Raw genomic sequence first — 17,399 nt, 5'->3', positions numbered from 1 at the left:
ATAACCTGAACCTAATCATACAAAAACATGAGACAAACCCAAAGAAGAACATTCTATAAAATAACTAATCTGTAATTTTCAAGTGCCAAGATAATGAAAGTCAAGAAAAGACCAAGGAACTGTTCTAAATGTAAAAAAGACTAAAGAGACATGAATACTAAATGCAATGTGTAATTCTGGACTGGATCCTTTTTTCTATAAAGGACATTATTGGGATATCTGGTGACACTAAAATAAGGTCTACGATAACAGTAACACATCAGCGTTACTTTCCTGACCTGGATGGATACAGTACATAGGAGACTTCCTTTGTGGTAGGAAACAGCTACCCAAGTGGCCAGGATCTTGGGACATCATATCATATCAGGAACTCACTCTCAAATGGTTTAGGGTAAAAAAAAAAAAACATTGTTAGTATTGTTCACGCAACTTTTCTGAGCTTGATCCAAAATAAAAAGTAAAATAATCAGGATGATGATTCAATTCCTTGATACCAAAATACCGTCTTCATAATAATATACTGAGGGAAGGTACAAAATCCTATGTAGGAACAGTGGAAACTAGAGTGAGGGTGAGTGAAGTACTTTCCCCTCATCCTTCCTCACCAAGAAGAAGTCTACATTATCAAGAAAGCTTCAAAGCAAAATATTTTAACTGTATTGGTTTATGATTATTAAACAACCACTAAATGCAGAAAGTCACCTGAGGGTACAGAGTTGGATACTGTTTATCCAGGAATTACCTAACGAGTCTGAGCTGTTGGTGATGAAAGAATGTTTTCTCATCGCAAATTGTCATAGATCGCTTTCAGCTAGAAAAGCCCATCCACAACACTGCCACTGAATCACTATAAATGTTAAAAACACTGACTTACCGTTTGTGTGCTTCCTGTTTGCTGCGGCATTCTTCACAGTAGTATTTGTATTCACTGCATAGAGTTTCTGTGTTGCTAAAACCCCTGCGTAAAACACAAAATAATTGTGTCTATACCAGAAAGTTACGTATTCATTTAAAAATATTCTAAACCCAAAGACAGTCATTACATGTCAAAATAAATAACTCTGCACTTACCTTAAGCAGTGAGTAATGGATGTGTTTTGTTCCACGTCAACAGAAAGGTCTAAAAAATCTTCATCTTTGCTGCTTATCTGTAAAAATAGGGAAATACTTTTGATTTCTTCTTTTTTTTTAAACATCTTCACTGGAGTATAATTGCTTTACAACCTTTGATTTCTTTAATCACTGTTCCAAAATGACAGAATTAAGTACACTCTATTATTAGTATTATTAAGTATAATTAAGTATATAAAGAATCCCTTTCCCCCCAAGTTATCCAAAAGGACACTGAATGAATAACTTTCATTATATGTAGAGGTAAAACACCGAAGTGCACCTGTGACTGATTTTCTTACTGGCAAAGGCTAGTGTGATGTGAAATTCCATTACTTCTCCTAATCTTGGTAATACTGTGAAGCATAAAACAAACTGTACCATATACACTATTTCTTAAAAAACACAGGCCAAGACTGAATGAGAATGTTTGGCAAAGGATGTGATATCTGTATTGTTTTATCATTTAAGAAAAAAATTTAGCCCAAAATGCCGAACTGTAATCTTCACTTATGACTTTCTTTTATTTTCCCCCAAAATTGAACAATGTTCTGTTTGAATTATGCATAAATCATCTTATAAAAATGAAGTTACTATTTATTCATCTGAACTGGAGTAGGACAGAACTTTAGTCATCACTTTTCCTACGTGCAAGGAGACGACGCGATGCGATGGGAGGGACCTCCGACTCGGTTCCCGGGGCCTCCCACTCGCAACGACTCTACACCCGCTGATGGTTTGTGATGACTTTTCAATACAACACCAAAAGCGTTTAAAGAACATCGAAAGCATTTCCATGAAGGAAAAAACTGGACTTTATTAAAATTAAAATTTAATACTTAAAATTTAAAACTTCTCATCTACCAAAGACACGGTTCAGAGGATGAGAAGACAAGCCACAGACTGGGAGGAAATCTCTGCAAGAGACACACCTGATAAAGGACTGGTATCCAAAATATACGAAGAACTCTTAAAACTCAACAACAGGAAAACAAACAACCTGATTTTAAAAATGGGTCAAAGACCAGTACAGATACCTCACCAAAGAAGATGTACAGATGGCAAACAAGCACATGAAAAGATGCTCCACATCATATGTCATCAGGGAAGTGCATATTAAAACAACAACCGGACACTACTACACATCTACAATAGAACAGCTAAAATCCAAAACGCTGACGACAGCACCCGCTGATCAGGATGTGGAGCAACAGGAACTGTCACTCATAGCTGGCGGGAATGTGCAATGGCGCAGCCACGCTGGTAGCTCCTCACACAACTAAACATACTCTTCTTACCACACGATCCAGCAACTGTGCTCAGCGCTGTACTGACCAAGGAGGCTGAGAAGTTATGCCCACACAAAAACCTGCACATGCACGGTCGTAACAGCTCTGTTCATAATTATCAAAACTTGGAAGCAACCTACATGTCCTTCAGTAGGTGAATGGATAAACTCTGGTACCTCCAGACAATAAATCGTAATTCAGCAGTAAAAAGAAATGAGCTGTCAAGCTGTGACCAGGCATGCAGGAACCTCAAATACGCACTGCTAAGTGAAAGAAGCCAATCTGCAAAGGCTGCGTACTCTGCGATTCCAACCACATGGCATCTGGAAAAGGCAAAACTATGGAGGCAGGAAAACAAGCAGCGGCTGCCAGGGGTTGAGGAGGAGGGAAGCAGGCATCCGTGGAGCAGAGTGAAGCCACTCTGCAGGATACTGCAGGGATTGACACATCATTATACGTTTGTCAAAACAAAGAGAAATCAAAGAACAGACAGCACCAAGAATGAACCCTTACGTAAACTATGGATTTCAGATAATAACGTATCGACATTGGCCCATCAACTGCAACAAATATATCTTACTAATGCCAAGGATGTTACCATTAGGGGGAAGTGGGGAGGGGGGCAATGTGGGAACTCTCTGTACTTTCCACTCCATTCTTCTTAAATCCATTTAAAAAGAAAAAAAAAAAAAGAGTTCCTTATTAGTCTCTGCCAGTATAAGTTTATCTGATTCAGTTAACCGAGTAGACTACGTTATTCTTTCCAACATCCATAAAGCATTTCCCTTACTCTTCTAGCTTGTGGACTCTTTTCCAGTTGACCACGCTACTCTCCTCCACTATTAAAAACTAGCAGTACAACCATCACAGTAAAGACTGGACTGGGCAAAAATCATCAGTGAATGCTAAGTCTGGGGGGAGATTTAGATGAGGAACAAGAGTATCTGTGTCTCCCACAGTCTCCCTACTAGTTACAAGGGCATAAAAAACAGTCATTATGAAGTGGAGAAACTGAACAACATCGTGAATCGGAGATCAAAATTAATTTTACCAACGAGGGGCAGAAGGAACTGTGTGCCTGTATGTGATATCCTGACGAGGACATATTAACTATGAATTGTTCCGGCCAAGAATGTACAAACCGGGGCTTCCCTGGTGGCGCAGGGGCTAAGAAACCGCCTGCCAATGCAGGGGACACAGGTTCGAGCCCTGGTCTGGGAAGATCCCACGTGCCACGGAGCAACTAAGCCCGTGTGCCACAACTACTGAGCCCACGTGCTGCAACTACAACTACTGAAGTCCGTGTGCCTAGGGCCCGTGCTCCACAAGACAAACCACCGCAATGGGAAGCCCGCGCACCAAAACAAAGAGTAGCCCCCGCTCGCCGCAACTGGAGAAAGCCAGTGTGCAGCAACGAAGACCCAACGCGGCCAAAAATAAAAAGTTAATTAATAAAAGAAAAGAAAAAAGAATGCACAACCTGCATCTAATTAGAAGGAAACATCAGGCAAACTTGATACGAGGAATGTTAGATTAAAAGGGGGAGGGGCACAGTCTTTAAAAATGTAAGTATCATAAAAGAGAAGAAGACTATGAACATGTTCCAGATTGCAGGAGGCTAAAGGAAGCATGGTGACCACATGCGACGCAAACCACTAAACTCTAAAACCAGACCCTGTGCTGAGAGGGGGCTGTGCTGTAAAGGGGGTCAGTGGCAGAACTGGATAAAGGTGCCTAAGTAAGAGTCTGACCTTTCATTCGTCAAGGGAGAACAAGGTAAGAACTTAACAGGAGGCCTGCGTTATCCGACCCTATGAGTAAATCGTTTTCAAGAGATTTACCTATTGCTCATCTTTACAAACTACCCAGCAAGTGGGTAGTTTCCCTCCTTAAGTGTACACAGGAGGCTTCAGCTTTTATTCCAACCATAAACAACAAACATAATTGTAGGAAAAGAAGCAACAAATTAATATACTTCCCTGACCCGTAGGTTTTACACGCTCAACTAAGACTATAATTTCCAGAATATGGCTCTACGGTCTCTTGTAGTGAAACAAACTCAAATAGTTCAAACAGCAGCAAGTGTTTCTCTGCCACCTCAGTATTCACTATTAACAAGCAGACGACTGAGAGGCACATCTGTCACAGTCATATACTCTACACCTGAGGATTACAACTTCCCAGTTCATCTCTCATACCCACTCTCAAAGAACACTTCATATAATGGATGAGATTTGTTCTACACGAAATTTTATGATATACTTACAGTCTCACAAGTAAGACATCTGGTTTCATTAGTTAATGTTCCCTGAAAAATCTCATGAACCCACGTTGGGTCTGGTGTGCTGTTGTTGTTTTCACTGTCAATATTCCCGTTGGGCAAACGACCATTCTGCTTTTCCTGCTTTCTCTCTTCCTGTAAGATGTCGGCGATCGTGTTCAGCAGGTAATTCAAGAACTCGTGGGCATCCTGCTGCATGTAGTTGTCAAAGAGCTCTGAAAATAAGCGTATTTCAGAATTAATCACTTCATGAAAAAACTAAACTAAAAAAAAAGAACAGTATTCCATCAGAGCTAAGTAAAATGTTTGGAACTGTTAGAGTAATGTACAAGAAATAGGTATCTTTCACATATACACATTATGACTGAATTTGGAGAAAACAGAGTTACGATGAAAGAGAATCTTTAAAAGAATACTAATAGGTCAATGAGAAAAGAGCAAAACCTATCCTCACACATAATGTACTGAGGAGATAAGAAACAACCGCTTTTTATTAACTCATTTAATCTATTACTCCACAAATATTACAACATGGCAAGTTTTTTTTTATTTTTGGCTGCTGCATTGGGTCTTTGTTGCTGCAGACGGGCTTTCTCTAGTTGCAGCGAGCGGGGGCTGCTCTTCGTTGCGGTGCGCGGGCTTCTCACTGCGGTGGCTTCTCTTGTTGCAGAGCATGGGCTCTAGGCGCGCAGGCTTCGGTAGTTGTGGCACGTGGGCTCAGTAGTTGTGGCTCGCAGGCTCTAGAGCGCAGGCTCAGTAGTTGTGGCGCACGGGCTTAGTTGCTCCGCGGCATGTGGGATCTTCCCGGATCAGGGATCGAACCAGTGTCCCCTGCATTGGCAGGCGGATCCTTAACTACTGCACCACCAGGGAAGTCCCAACAGGGAAAGTTTTAAAGTAGAAGCTGGAAAACCTCTTGGCAGTGCCAACGCAAATGCATAAGAACCACAGAGGAAGTTGTTAACATTAAAAAATACTGGGCCATACATGCTAGAAATTCTGATTAAGTCAGAGATGAGGCCTGGAACCTGCACTTTTCAAAGCTCCCCCAGGCGACTCTGCTGTGCAGTCAGGCTTAGGGAACAAAGGCATCATGAACTACCTATTTAATCCAGAGAATCTCTAAGGCCCCTTCCAAATGTGAGGTCTGTAACTCTGTGGAACGTTTCCTGTAGTTACAGGAATAAGTAAATGTCGTGGAAACCTGAGGGTCGCTAACATTAAGTGCTTGACCTGTGCTTGCATCACGCACCCTGAGCCTGAAGAGGAAGGACTTCAGGGGCAGGGTCTCATGCCCTGTGACATTGCTATTAACGGTATTTCACAAGCGAGGAAAGGGGATCAAGTGGTAAAGTCACTGCCAGGAAGCGGCACGGCCCGGATTCAAGCCAGGCCGTCCGGCCCCAGCGAGCCACATACAGGCAGCCGGGGCCACCTGGCCACACAAGGCGCCCGCGGTCCAGCCAACAAAAAGCACTCAGATGACCACCCAGTCAGGAAGCTTCACCTTCAGAGCTTCCGTAAACATTTAATAAGTGCCAGGAAGTTCACAGTTTACAGTTTTTTAAACGATAGAATAGAAATTGAGAAGAAAATTTAAGGAGAGCCTTCCTAAAATAAAAGGAATTAAAAAATTACATTTTAGAAGAGCTACAGACATGACTGCATAAAACTAAGTTCCATGCATTAGAACTCATTGAAAAAGTTAAAAACAGTGAAACCTGAAAATTATTAACATCTTCAACGTATAATATAAAGAGTTTATCTCAACACAACAGAAAAGACAAAGTTGGCAAAGGACTTGAAATCAACAGTTTATAGAAACAAAACTCAAAAGTTTAAATAAAACACATGAAAAAACATTCAACCCCACTGTAACGAAAAAGGTCTTGATTTTCCTGTCTCTAAAATGGAATACCATCTTCCTCTGCAAGGTTATTATAAAGATAAAATGGGAGCAAGTGAAAATATTCATTTTCATGAATATTAAAAGAAAATAATGATTTTAATCTAGGTGTCAAAAAAGATCTTTGAAAAGTATCACATTTAAGATGCAGGTGCTAGAGCAAGACTGTCTGGATCCATCCTGTGGTTCCACCTCTGGTCACGGGCATGTCACAGGCCAACACAATGATGCTAGGACTGCACCTGGAGCCACACTTCACTTCTCTGCTGTAAGTCTGTCCTGAGGGGTTTGATTAGCCTTAAACAAACTCCCTATGTTATTTTTAAGAACAATAAAAGCCCTGAGTCCTAAGAGTTCCTGCGTTAGTCCCTGTGGACTTAACCTCTAACTGATCTTTAATTTGCTGTACTGCGTGTCTTCTGGGTTTTGCCCACGAGGGACAGTGGATCCAAAGCATCTGACACCACTCCCACCACCTGCTCCGGCAGACGTCACTGCACACCACCCACACCGTGAGACGCCTGCACCTCTGCAAACCCTCCGGCCATCCTCTCCGTCTCCGAGATCAAGCCAAGTCATGCTCGGAACCCTCAGATGGTGCCGCCAATGGACTGGTTTATGCCAAAGCTGAGGTAACTGAGGTCAATGACTTTTCCCCTTGCCTCTCAAGGCAATAACCTCCATCCCTAAGAGCACCACCCTGCCCCTCACCCCAGTCTCCTAGTCGCCACTATTATTGTACCTCATTTCCTTCCTCATCCTTGGGATTTTCTTCTTTCGCAACCCTTTGTCTGCTGTTCCTTCTAAGAGCTGCTTTCTGTTCTGAACTCCCCATTTCTTCAACCTTTGGCATCTTCTAGCTTCCTGCTGCCACCCCTAAACCACGACACTTTCACTTGCATATAAAAACTCTCCCTCAATCAAGAAAGCGCATAAGATCTGGCCACCCTACCCTTAACCCTCACCCTTCTGTGGTCATGGCTAGCCTCCCCTCGCCCACTAATGGCCTGACCCATGGTTTCTCCATCCACCCCGACTCCTGCCCTAACCTGCTCTGTGTCCAGGCAGCTCCTGGACGTGAATGGGGCCCCTCAAAAACCAAGAGCTTCCATCTCTCACTCACCCCTCCCCAGGTCACAAAACTAGAATCACCAACCTCAGGAGGCCCACTAAGACGAGGACTGCAGGGAGATTATGCTAGAGGCGATCTCGGGGTCTTGAACAAAGTGGAAACAGACTGGGGGGTCATGGAGAATACAGAGGGAGGGATGATGGGAGAGGGCCAGGAGAAAGACTTGTAACCACTGCTAAGGGCCTGGTTAGGGTGAGGGATGAATAATTCACCACAGTGGGTAGTGATGGCTTAATGCCACAAGCTAGACTCGCTCTCCCTCTTAAAGTATTTTAGCATACATGCATGTTTCTCAAAACAAATGTGTTTTGTAAAGCAGAAATATGCAAATGTTTTTATTTTTTTAAAAGATGAAATATCTTTTTGGGGGGGATGTTCCTTTAATACAGAACAATGACATCATATTCAAAGAAATACCTCAATTGACCTGAATGCTCTACAAATGAGATGCAAAGTAAATCAGAAAATACTCTATTTTGTTAAAATATTTTAAATATTATCATCCATTTTCTATAAACATAGTAAACCGAACATACCAGAAGCTTGCAGAGCCTAAACTAAGAGCAGCCACTGTAGTTTTAAACATCAACCAAGACCACATAAACATCCAAACATCATCGACTAAATGGCCTCACAACAATCCCTGTAAACTGTATTATATTTGATTTCTAAACTCTCAGCTTTCTTATGGGTGGCTTTCTTCTCTGCAAAGCAGCATAATGGGCAAGGCGGACTTCAAACTTGCTTTGGCAAATTAAACAAATTCACTCATTCATTCACTCATCCAACAAATATCTAGTAAGCACCCCCGATGTGCCAGGAACTGGATTAAGTCCTCGGACTACAAAGGTGCGTAGAAACAAATGGCTCCCGACACTGAGGAACTGACAGTCTAGCGGGAGAGACAGACAATGTCAATATTAAATAAACGTATATGAAACGTATAAGCTATCAAAGTCCTGGTACAGCTGTAACATCAATGCAAAAAAAATAAAAGAGGGAAACTGAATCACTGCCTAAAAGTAAGTTTTCTTCATAATTCAGAAATAGCTACAGCTTTTCATCATACAAAATATCTTTCATGCTCTTTTGGAGAAAAAGGATTAATGAATATGAGAAATTATTTACTAAAATCTATTTAATAGCTGTTATTTGTGAACAACTAGTTATTTCCTCGCTTGAGGAAGATGAATACTTGAATATGTGTTTATATTTTTGTATCTGTGTCTCTCCATAGCACCTGAAATGCTGCTGTGCACATACAGGTTCCCTGAGAAGCAGCACCCTTCCTCCTGCGTTCACTGCTGTATCCCCAGCACTCAGAACAGTCCTGCCACACATTAGACGCGCCTGACATTTCTTGAGTGAATGAATGAAGGAACAAACAACAGGGGTTGGAACAGCTAAGACAACATGAGAAGAATAAACTTGGCCCCAAACAACAATGTGAATAATGCACTTTGCCTCGAGCCAGCTGGTCTGACTTCAAGTCCTCCTTAGATGATCCAGCTGAGTCAACAACAGTTGGTTAGGTCACAAACCTGTGTGTTAAACTCTTCTAAACAAGGGAGAGCTGACAGGAGTCAACCGTCATAAGCAGACGGCTTCGTCTCCTACCTCCGCGACTGCAGGGGTCTCCAGGCCAGTCGCCATGCTTCTCGCGCTGCCCATGGGCGCCCCTTCCTGCCGCCAGGCCCCCGGCAGCCAGGGGACCTTCTGATGCAGAGCGGAGCCCTCCAGGGGCCTCCCGTGGCTTTCACAATAAACCGGGAGCTGCCTGGCCCTTCCTTCTCTCTGACTTGACCTTCATCTCACTCCTCTCTACCTGCAGTAATTTTCTTGCTGTCCTTCAAGCACTCAGGGCAAGTGCAGTTTCTGTTCTACCTGCTTGGAACAACCCTGCTTCTGATCTTCAAATGACTTGTCTCTCACTTCACATCTCTGCTCTCATACCACTTATCAACTCCCTCATCCTCTACCACCTTGCCCTGCTTACTTTTATTTGTAGCAATGACACATTATCTTACGTAACTGTTTGTCTGTCTTTCTCGCTAGAATGTCAGCCCCATGAGGGCCGAGGTCTGTCTTATTTCATTATCCCTAATTCCTGCACAGTGCCTGGAACACAGTCAAGACTAAGCATATAATCATTAATGCAATGCAAATATCCCTGTCATCAGAGACAACATATATACGGAGCAACTGTTGTCACACCAGGTGCAGGAGCACAGTGCTATAGTGTCTTCTGCTGTGATTAGGTAACATAAATGAAAATTTTAAAAACAAAAATCCATTACTGAAATTAAAATAGATTCTTTCCAAGGGATATCTAAATGATAAGTAATATAAAGCAATAGCGGTTAAAACAATATAGAGCTAACATCCACTGGGAATACAGAATGGGAAGTTTTTAACATAACATGGAAGGAGATTGATTTAAGAACACTCCAGAAAATACATTCTAAGATGGCGGTGTGGGAAGATGCCGAGTTAGCGCCTCCCAACTAGGGTGCCTGCCAGCCACTTGTGGGGACCTTGACGCCCAAGGAGACGGGAGGAACCCCTAAGTGAACCGGTAGGGCGTCGGGGGACTGAAGCGGGAGAAGTGGAAGCCAGACAGGATCGGTGCCCCTGAAGCCGGGGAGATCAGGAGAGGCAGGCGGGAGGGGCCCTTCGGGAGGAGTGGGATAGGAACAGAGGGCAACGGCCTGGCCCACTTGCGCCGGGAAGCCTGCTAAGCGCCCAGGCTGGTACCCCCGCTCCAAAGCCCCCTCCAGGCCTCGTGGGCCAGGAGGGAGGCTGGGGAGAGCAGGAGAGGCAGATGGGAGGGACCCTCCCAGAGGAGAGGGAGAGGAGTGCAGGGCGTGTGCCCTGCCCACTCGGGCCGGGGAGCCTGCTGGGCTCCCAGGCCGGTCCTCTGCCCTCCAGGGCCCACCCCTCCCCCTGGCCGCACTGGTCCCGGGGGCATAGGAGGGAGGCCGAGGGGAGAACAGGAGAGGCAGGTGGGAGGAGCAGGAGAGGAGAGGAGGGCGTTTGCCCAGCCCACTCGAGCCCAGGAAGCCTGCTGGGCTCCCAGGTGAGGTCTCTGGCCCTCTGAGACCAGGGATGGGGGGCACGCCTGGGCCCCTTCTGTTCCTTCAGCCTAAGCCCCACCCCCCCACAGCCCCAAGGCCTTTTCCAGTCCTGTGGGTCCTAAGAATAGGCCCTGCCCACCACCCAAACCTCGCCCTTGCTTAGGCCCCACCCTCCACAGCCAAGGGCTTTTCCCCCTCTTTTTTCTCCTTTTCTTTCTTTTCTTTTCCTTTTCCCTCCTCCTCTTTTTCTACTATTGCAGTACTGATGTACTTTCCGGTTGTTGATTCGTCTATATTTTTATTTTTATAGTCTTTCTAACATACCTGTTAGTTTCCTACTCTAATTTTATTTTTTACTTTGTTATTGTTCTCTCTCTCTCTTTTTTTTTTTGCCACCCCACGTGGCTTGCGGGATCTTGGTTCACAAGCGGGGGGTCCGGCTGAAGCTCCTGCGGTGGGAGCTCTGTGTCGAAACCACTGGACTAACAGAGAACCTAAGACCCCAGGGAATATTCATTGGATTGAGGTCTCACAAAGGTCCTCATCTCAGCACCAAGACCCAGCTGTACCCAACAGCCTACAAACTCCAGTGTTGGAAACCTCAGGCCAAACAACCAGTAAGACAGGAACATAATCCCACTCAAACAGAGAAAAAAATTTTTAATGAGATGGCAAAAAAATATGTCACAGATGAATAAGCAAGGTAAAAACCTACAAGACCAAATAAATGAAGAGGAAATAGGCAATCTACCTGAAGAAGAATTCAGAGTAATGATAGTAAAGATGATCCAGAATCTCAGAAATAGAATGGAGGCACGAATTGAGAAAATACAAGAAATGTTTAACAAAGATCTAGAAGAACTAAAGAACAAACAAACAGAGATGAACAACACAGTAACTGAAATGAAAAATACACTAGAAGGAATCCATAACAGAACAACTGAGGCAGAAGAATGGATAAGTGACCTGGAAGACACAATGCTGGAATTCACTGCTGTGGAACAGAATAAAGAGAAAAGAATGAAAAGAAATGAAGACAGCCTAAGACACCTCTGGGACAACACTAAACGCACCGACATTCAAATCATAGGGGTCCCAGAAGAGAAAAAGAAAGGGTCTGAGAAAATATGAGAAGACATTACAGTCCAAAACTTCCCTAACATGGGAAAGGAAATAGTCACCCAAGTCCTGGAAGCACAGAGAGTCCCATAAAGGATAAACCCTAGGAAAAACACACCAAGACACATACTAATCAAAATAACAAAAAATAAATTCAAAGAAAAAATATTAAAAGCAGCAAGGGAAAATCAAAAAATAACATGCAAAGGAATCCCCATAAGGTTATCAGCTGATTTTTCAGCAGAAATTCTACAGGCCAGAAGGGAGTGGCAGGATATACTTAAAGCGAGGAAAGAGAAAAACCTACAACCAAGATTGCTCTACCCAGCAAGGATCTCATTCACATTCAACAGAGAAATCAAAAGCTTTTCAGACAAGCAAAAGCTAACAGAATTCAGCACCACCAAACCAACTTCACAACAAATGCTAAAGAAACTTCTTCAGGCAGGAAACACAAGAGAAGAAAAAGACCCACAAAAACAAACCCAAAACAATTGAGAAAATGGTAATAGGAACATACATATCGATAATAACCTTGAATGTAAGTGGATTAAATGCCCCAACCAAAAGACACAGGCTGGCTGAATGGATACAAAAACAAGACCCATATATATGCTGTCTACAAGTGACCCACTTCAGACCTAGGGACACATACAGACTGAAAGTGAAGGGATGGAAAACGATATTCCATGCACATGGAAATCAAAAGACAGCTGAAGTAGCAATACTCACATCAGATAAAACAGATTTTAAAGTAAAGGCTGTTACAAGAGATAAGGAGGGACACTACATAATGATCAAAGGATCAATCCAAGAAGAAGATATAACAATTATAAATGTTTATGCCCCAACACAGGAGCACCTCAACACATAAGGCAAATGCTAACAACCATGAAAGGAGAAATCGACAGTAACACAATAACAGCAGGGTCCTTTAACACGCCACTCGCACCAGTAGACAGATCATCCAACAGAAAATAAATAAGGAAATACAAGCTTTAAATGACACAACAGACCAGATAGATTTAATTGATATTTATAGAACATTCCACCCAAAAGTGGTAGAATACACTTTCTTTTCAAGTGCACATGGAACATTCTCCAGGATAGATCACATCTTGGGTCACAAATCAAGCCTCAGAAAATTTAAGAAAGTTGAAATCTTACCAAGCATCTTGTCTGACCACAATGCTATGAGACTGGAAATCAATTACAGGAAAAAAAAACTGTAAGAAACACAAATACACAGAAGCTAAACAGTGCGCTACTAAATAACCAAGAGATCACTGAAGAAATCAAAGAAGAAATTTAAAAATACATAGAAACAAATGACAACGAAAACACTACGACCCAAAACCTATGGGATGCAGCAAAAGCAGTTCTAAGAGGAAAGTTTATAGCAATTCAATCTCACCTCAAGAAACAAGAAAAATCTCAAGTAAACAATCTAACCCTACAGACTTAAAACAACTAGAGAAAGAACAAAGAAAACCCAAAGTCAGTAGAAGGAAAGAAATCATAAAAATCAGAGCAGAAATAAATGAAATAGAAATGAAGAAAACAACAGTAAACATCAATAAAACTAAAAGCTGGTTCTTTGAGAAGATAAACAAAACTGAAAAACCCTAGCCAGACTCATCAAGAAAAAACAGGAGAGAACACAAATCAATAAAATTAGAAATGAAAAAGGAGAAATCACAACTGACACTGCAGGAATACAAAGGATTATAAGAGACTACTACAAACAACTATATGCCAATAAAATGGACAACCACAAAGAAATGGACAAATTCTTGGAAAGGTACAATTTTCCAAGACTGAACCAGGAAGAATTAGAAATAATAAACAGACCTATCACAAGTAGTGAAATTGAAACCATAATTAAAAATCTTCCAACAAACAAAAGTCCAGGACCAGATGGCTTCACAGGTGAATTCTATCAAACATTCAGAGAAGAGCTAACACCCATCCTTTTCAAACTCTTCCAAAAAGTTGCAGAGGGAGAAACATTCCCAAATTCATTCTATGAAACCACCATCACCCTGATACCAAAACCAGAAACAGGTATCACAAAAAAAGAAAATTAAAGACCAATATCACTGATGAACATAGAGGCAAAAATCCTGAACAAAATACTAGCAAACAGAATCCAACAACACATTAAAAGGATCATACACCATGTTCAAGTGGGATTTATCCCAGGGATGCAAGGATTCTCCAATATATGCAAATCAATCAATGGGATACACCACATTAGCAAATTAAGGAATAAACATCATATGATCATCTCAGTAGATGCAGAAAAAGCTTTTGACAAAATTTAATACCGATCTATGATAAAAACTCCCCAGAAAATGGGCATAGAGGGAACCTACCTCAACATAATAAAGGCCATATATGACAAACCCACAGCAAGCATCATACTCAATGGTGAAAAACTGAAAGCATTTCCACTAAGATCAGGAATAAGACAAGGATGTCCACTCTCGCCACTCTTACCCAACATAGTTTTGGAAGTCCTAGCCGCAGCAATCAGAGAAGAAAAAGAAATAAAAGGAATACAAATTGGAAAAGAAGAAGTAAAACTGTCTCTGTTTGCAGATGACATGATATTATATATAGAAAATCCAAAGATGCCACCAGAAAACTGCTAGAACTAATCAATGAATTTGGTAAGCTTGCAGGATACAAAATTAATGCACAGAAATCTCTGGCATTCCTATACAACAGCAACGAAAAATCAGAAAGAGAAATTAAGGAAACGCTCCCATTTACCATTGCAACAAAAGGAATAAAATACCGAGGAATAAACCTGCCTAAGGAGGCAAAAGACTTGTACTCAGAAGACTATAAAACACCGATGAAAGAAATCAAAGATAACATAAACACATGGAGAAATATATCATGCTCTTGGATTGGAAGAATCAATATTGTGAAAATGACTATACTACCCAAAGCAATCTACAGATTCAATGCAATCCCTATCACAATACCAATGGCATTCTTCACAGAATTAGAACAAAAAATTTCACAATTCGTATGGAAACACAAAAGACCCCAAACAGCCAAAGCAATCTTGAGAAAGAAAAACGGAGTTGGAGGAATCAGGCTCCCCAACTTCAAACTATACCACAAAGCTACAGTAATCAAGAGAGTATGGTACTGGCACAAAAACAAATGTAGATCAACAGTACAGGATAGAATGCCCAGAGATAAACCCACACACATACGGGCACCTAATTTATGACAAAGGAGGCAAGAACATACAATGGAGAAAAGTGGTGCTGGGAAAACTGGACAGCTACATGTAAAAGAATGAAATTAGAACACTCCCTAACACCATACACAAAAATAAACTCAAAATGGATTAAAGACCTAAATGTAAGACCAGACACTATAAAACTCTTAGAGGAAAACATAGGAAAAACACTGTTTGACATAAACCACAGCAATATCTTTTTTGACCCACCTCCTACAGTAAAGGAAATAAAAACAAAAATACACACATGGGACTTAATTAAACTTAAAAGCTTTTTCACAGCAAAGGAAACCATAAACAAGACAAAAAGACAACCCTCAGGATAGGAGAATATATTTGCAAATGAAACAACAAAGGATTAATTTCCAAAATATACAAACAGCTCATGGAGCTCAATATCAAAAAAACAAACAATTCAATTTAAAAATCGGCGGAAGACCTAAATAGACATTTCACCAAAGAATACATACAGATGGCCAAGAGGCACATGAAAAAATGCTCAACATCACTAATTACTAGGAAAATGCAAATCAAAACTACAATGAGGGGCTTCCCTGGTGGCGCAGTGGTTGAGAGTCTGCCTGCCAATGCAGGGGACACGGGTTCGTGCCCCGGTCCGGGAAGATCCCACATGCCGCAGAGCGGCTGGGCCTGTGAGCCATGGCCGCTGAGCCTGCACATCCGGAGCCTGTGCTCCGCAACGGGAGAGGCCACAACAGTGAGAGGCCCGCGTACCGCAAAAAAAAAAAAAAAGAGTGTATAATTAATAAACTAATACGAAGAAAAAAGAACACTCCAACAATGAAAGTTAGTGGAGATGTTGAAATAGGTAATACACTTTCCAGAGATTTAAAACAAACCAGTCAATAAAATCTCACTAGAGTTATGCAATGGATACCTTATTAAATCTTCTTTGATTTGCATGCTCTCCTCTAATTAGCGGGAAAAAAGTCAAAAGCCAAAAATCAAAACATATTTACAAAAGCCAGCAACATCAAGTAATAAACATGGTTGTCTATTAAATATTATTTCTGAGGTATAGAAAAATGAAACAAAGCTAATGAAAAGATGGGTTTGGAATATTCATTCTGGAATCAATTTCATTCAACAAAGTAATTAAGAAGTCTATTGTGTATCAACTGACTCTGCCTAAACACACAAAAAAATTCAAAAAAATTGAACTCCTAAAAAATAACAAATACCGGAAAGATACCCCAGCTTGGATAAGCAAACATATGAAGCTGCAGGTATTGAACCACACAGAACTTTCAAAACACAGAAACGTGAACTCTGCGTTCAGCAGGAGAGTCGATCTAAATTTAAAAATCATTGTTCAGGTAAAGATAATGTTATGGACTGCATGCACCTGCCCGTCTCCAAATTCGTATGATGGGATCCTAATCGCCAGTATGATGCCATCTCGCGATGGGACCCTTGGGATCTCATTTAGGTCTTAAGGGCTGAGAATAGTGCTCTTATAAGAGACTCGAGAGAGCTTGCTTCTCCCTCTCTCTTCGCCGTAAGAGGCCACAGCGAGAAGGTGGCTGTCTGCAAACCAGGAAGACAGCCCTCACCCGTCAGTGAATCTGCCGGCACCCTAACCCTGGACTGCCTGGCCTCCAGACTGTGAGAAATAAACGTTTACTCTTTAACCCACCCAGTCTATGGTAATTTTGTTACAGCAGCCCAAACTAAGACAGAATACATGCGATATACTATTAAACAATAAGGTCAAGGAAAATGCACTATTACATGAAAAGGAAAATACTATGCATTCTGTATAAGTTTATGTTTCCGATGTTGAATATTTCTAAAATACTAACAAAATCACTGAGAAAGGATGGCATGTTCAATTATCATGTACAGCTGACCCTTGAACAAAGCAGGGGTTAGGAGAGGTGACCCTCTGCACAGCTCCAAATCCACATGTAACTCACGGTTGGCCCCCTGTATGCGTGGTTCCTCTGTACCTGGCCCGCACCTGTGGATTCAAGCCACTGCAGATGCTGCAGTGCCACAGCATTTACTATTGAAAAAAATCCTCATATATGTGAAGCCGCGCAGTTCAAACCCATGTTGCTCACGGGTTAACAGTACATGAGTTTTCTACCAGGACAAAATTTTCCAAGTTTACTACCAATACAGACAAAAGGGCTCTCTGAGAAGACTTGAATCACTCAGTCCACATTCTAACAGAGTTGTACTTGGCTTTCTTACCAACAGAAGATA

The 17,399-nt window shown here is 41.8% G+C and overlaps 1 protein-coding gene across 2 annotated transcripts in view; it reads right to left on the bottom strand.

Moving 5' to 3' along the window:
- The window catches only part of USP12 (ubiquitin specific peptidase 12), an 80,790-nt gene that overhangs the window by 15,186 nt on the left and 48,205 nt on the right, over positions 1 to 17,399 (bottom strand). For both annotated transcript variants that reach the window (XM_022574534.2, XM_089899705.1), the window contains exons 4-6: positions 4,666 to 4,895; positions 1,072 to 1,148; positions 875 to 958 (exon numbers count right to left, since the gene is read on the bottom strand). In XM_022574534.2, coding sequence (XP_022430242.1) covers positions 875 to 958; positions 1,072 to 1,148; positions 4,666 to 4,895 — 391 coding nt within the window. The remainder of the gene's footprint in view (positions 1 to 874; positions 959 to 1,071; positions 1,149 to 4,665; positions 4,896 to 17,399) is intronic.

Source organism: Delphinapterus leucas, chromosome 18 (assembly GCF_059928025.1).
Source record: "Delphinapterus leucas isolate spDelLeu-1000000601 "Yukka" chromosome 18, BTC_Dleu_Yukka2, whole genome shotgun sequence".
Classification (NCBI taxonomy): domain Eukaryota; kingdom Metazoa; phylum Chordata; class Mammalia; order Artiodactyla; family Monodontidae; genus Delphinapterus; species Delphinapterus leucas.
The sequence above is the reverse complement of the archived record's forward strand: the minus strand, read 5'-3'. Positions and strand labels throughout refer to the sequence as shown.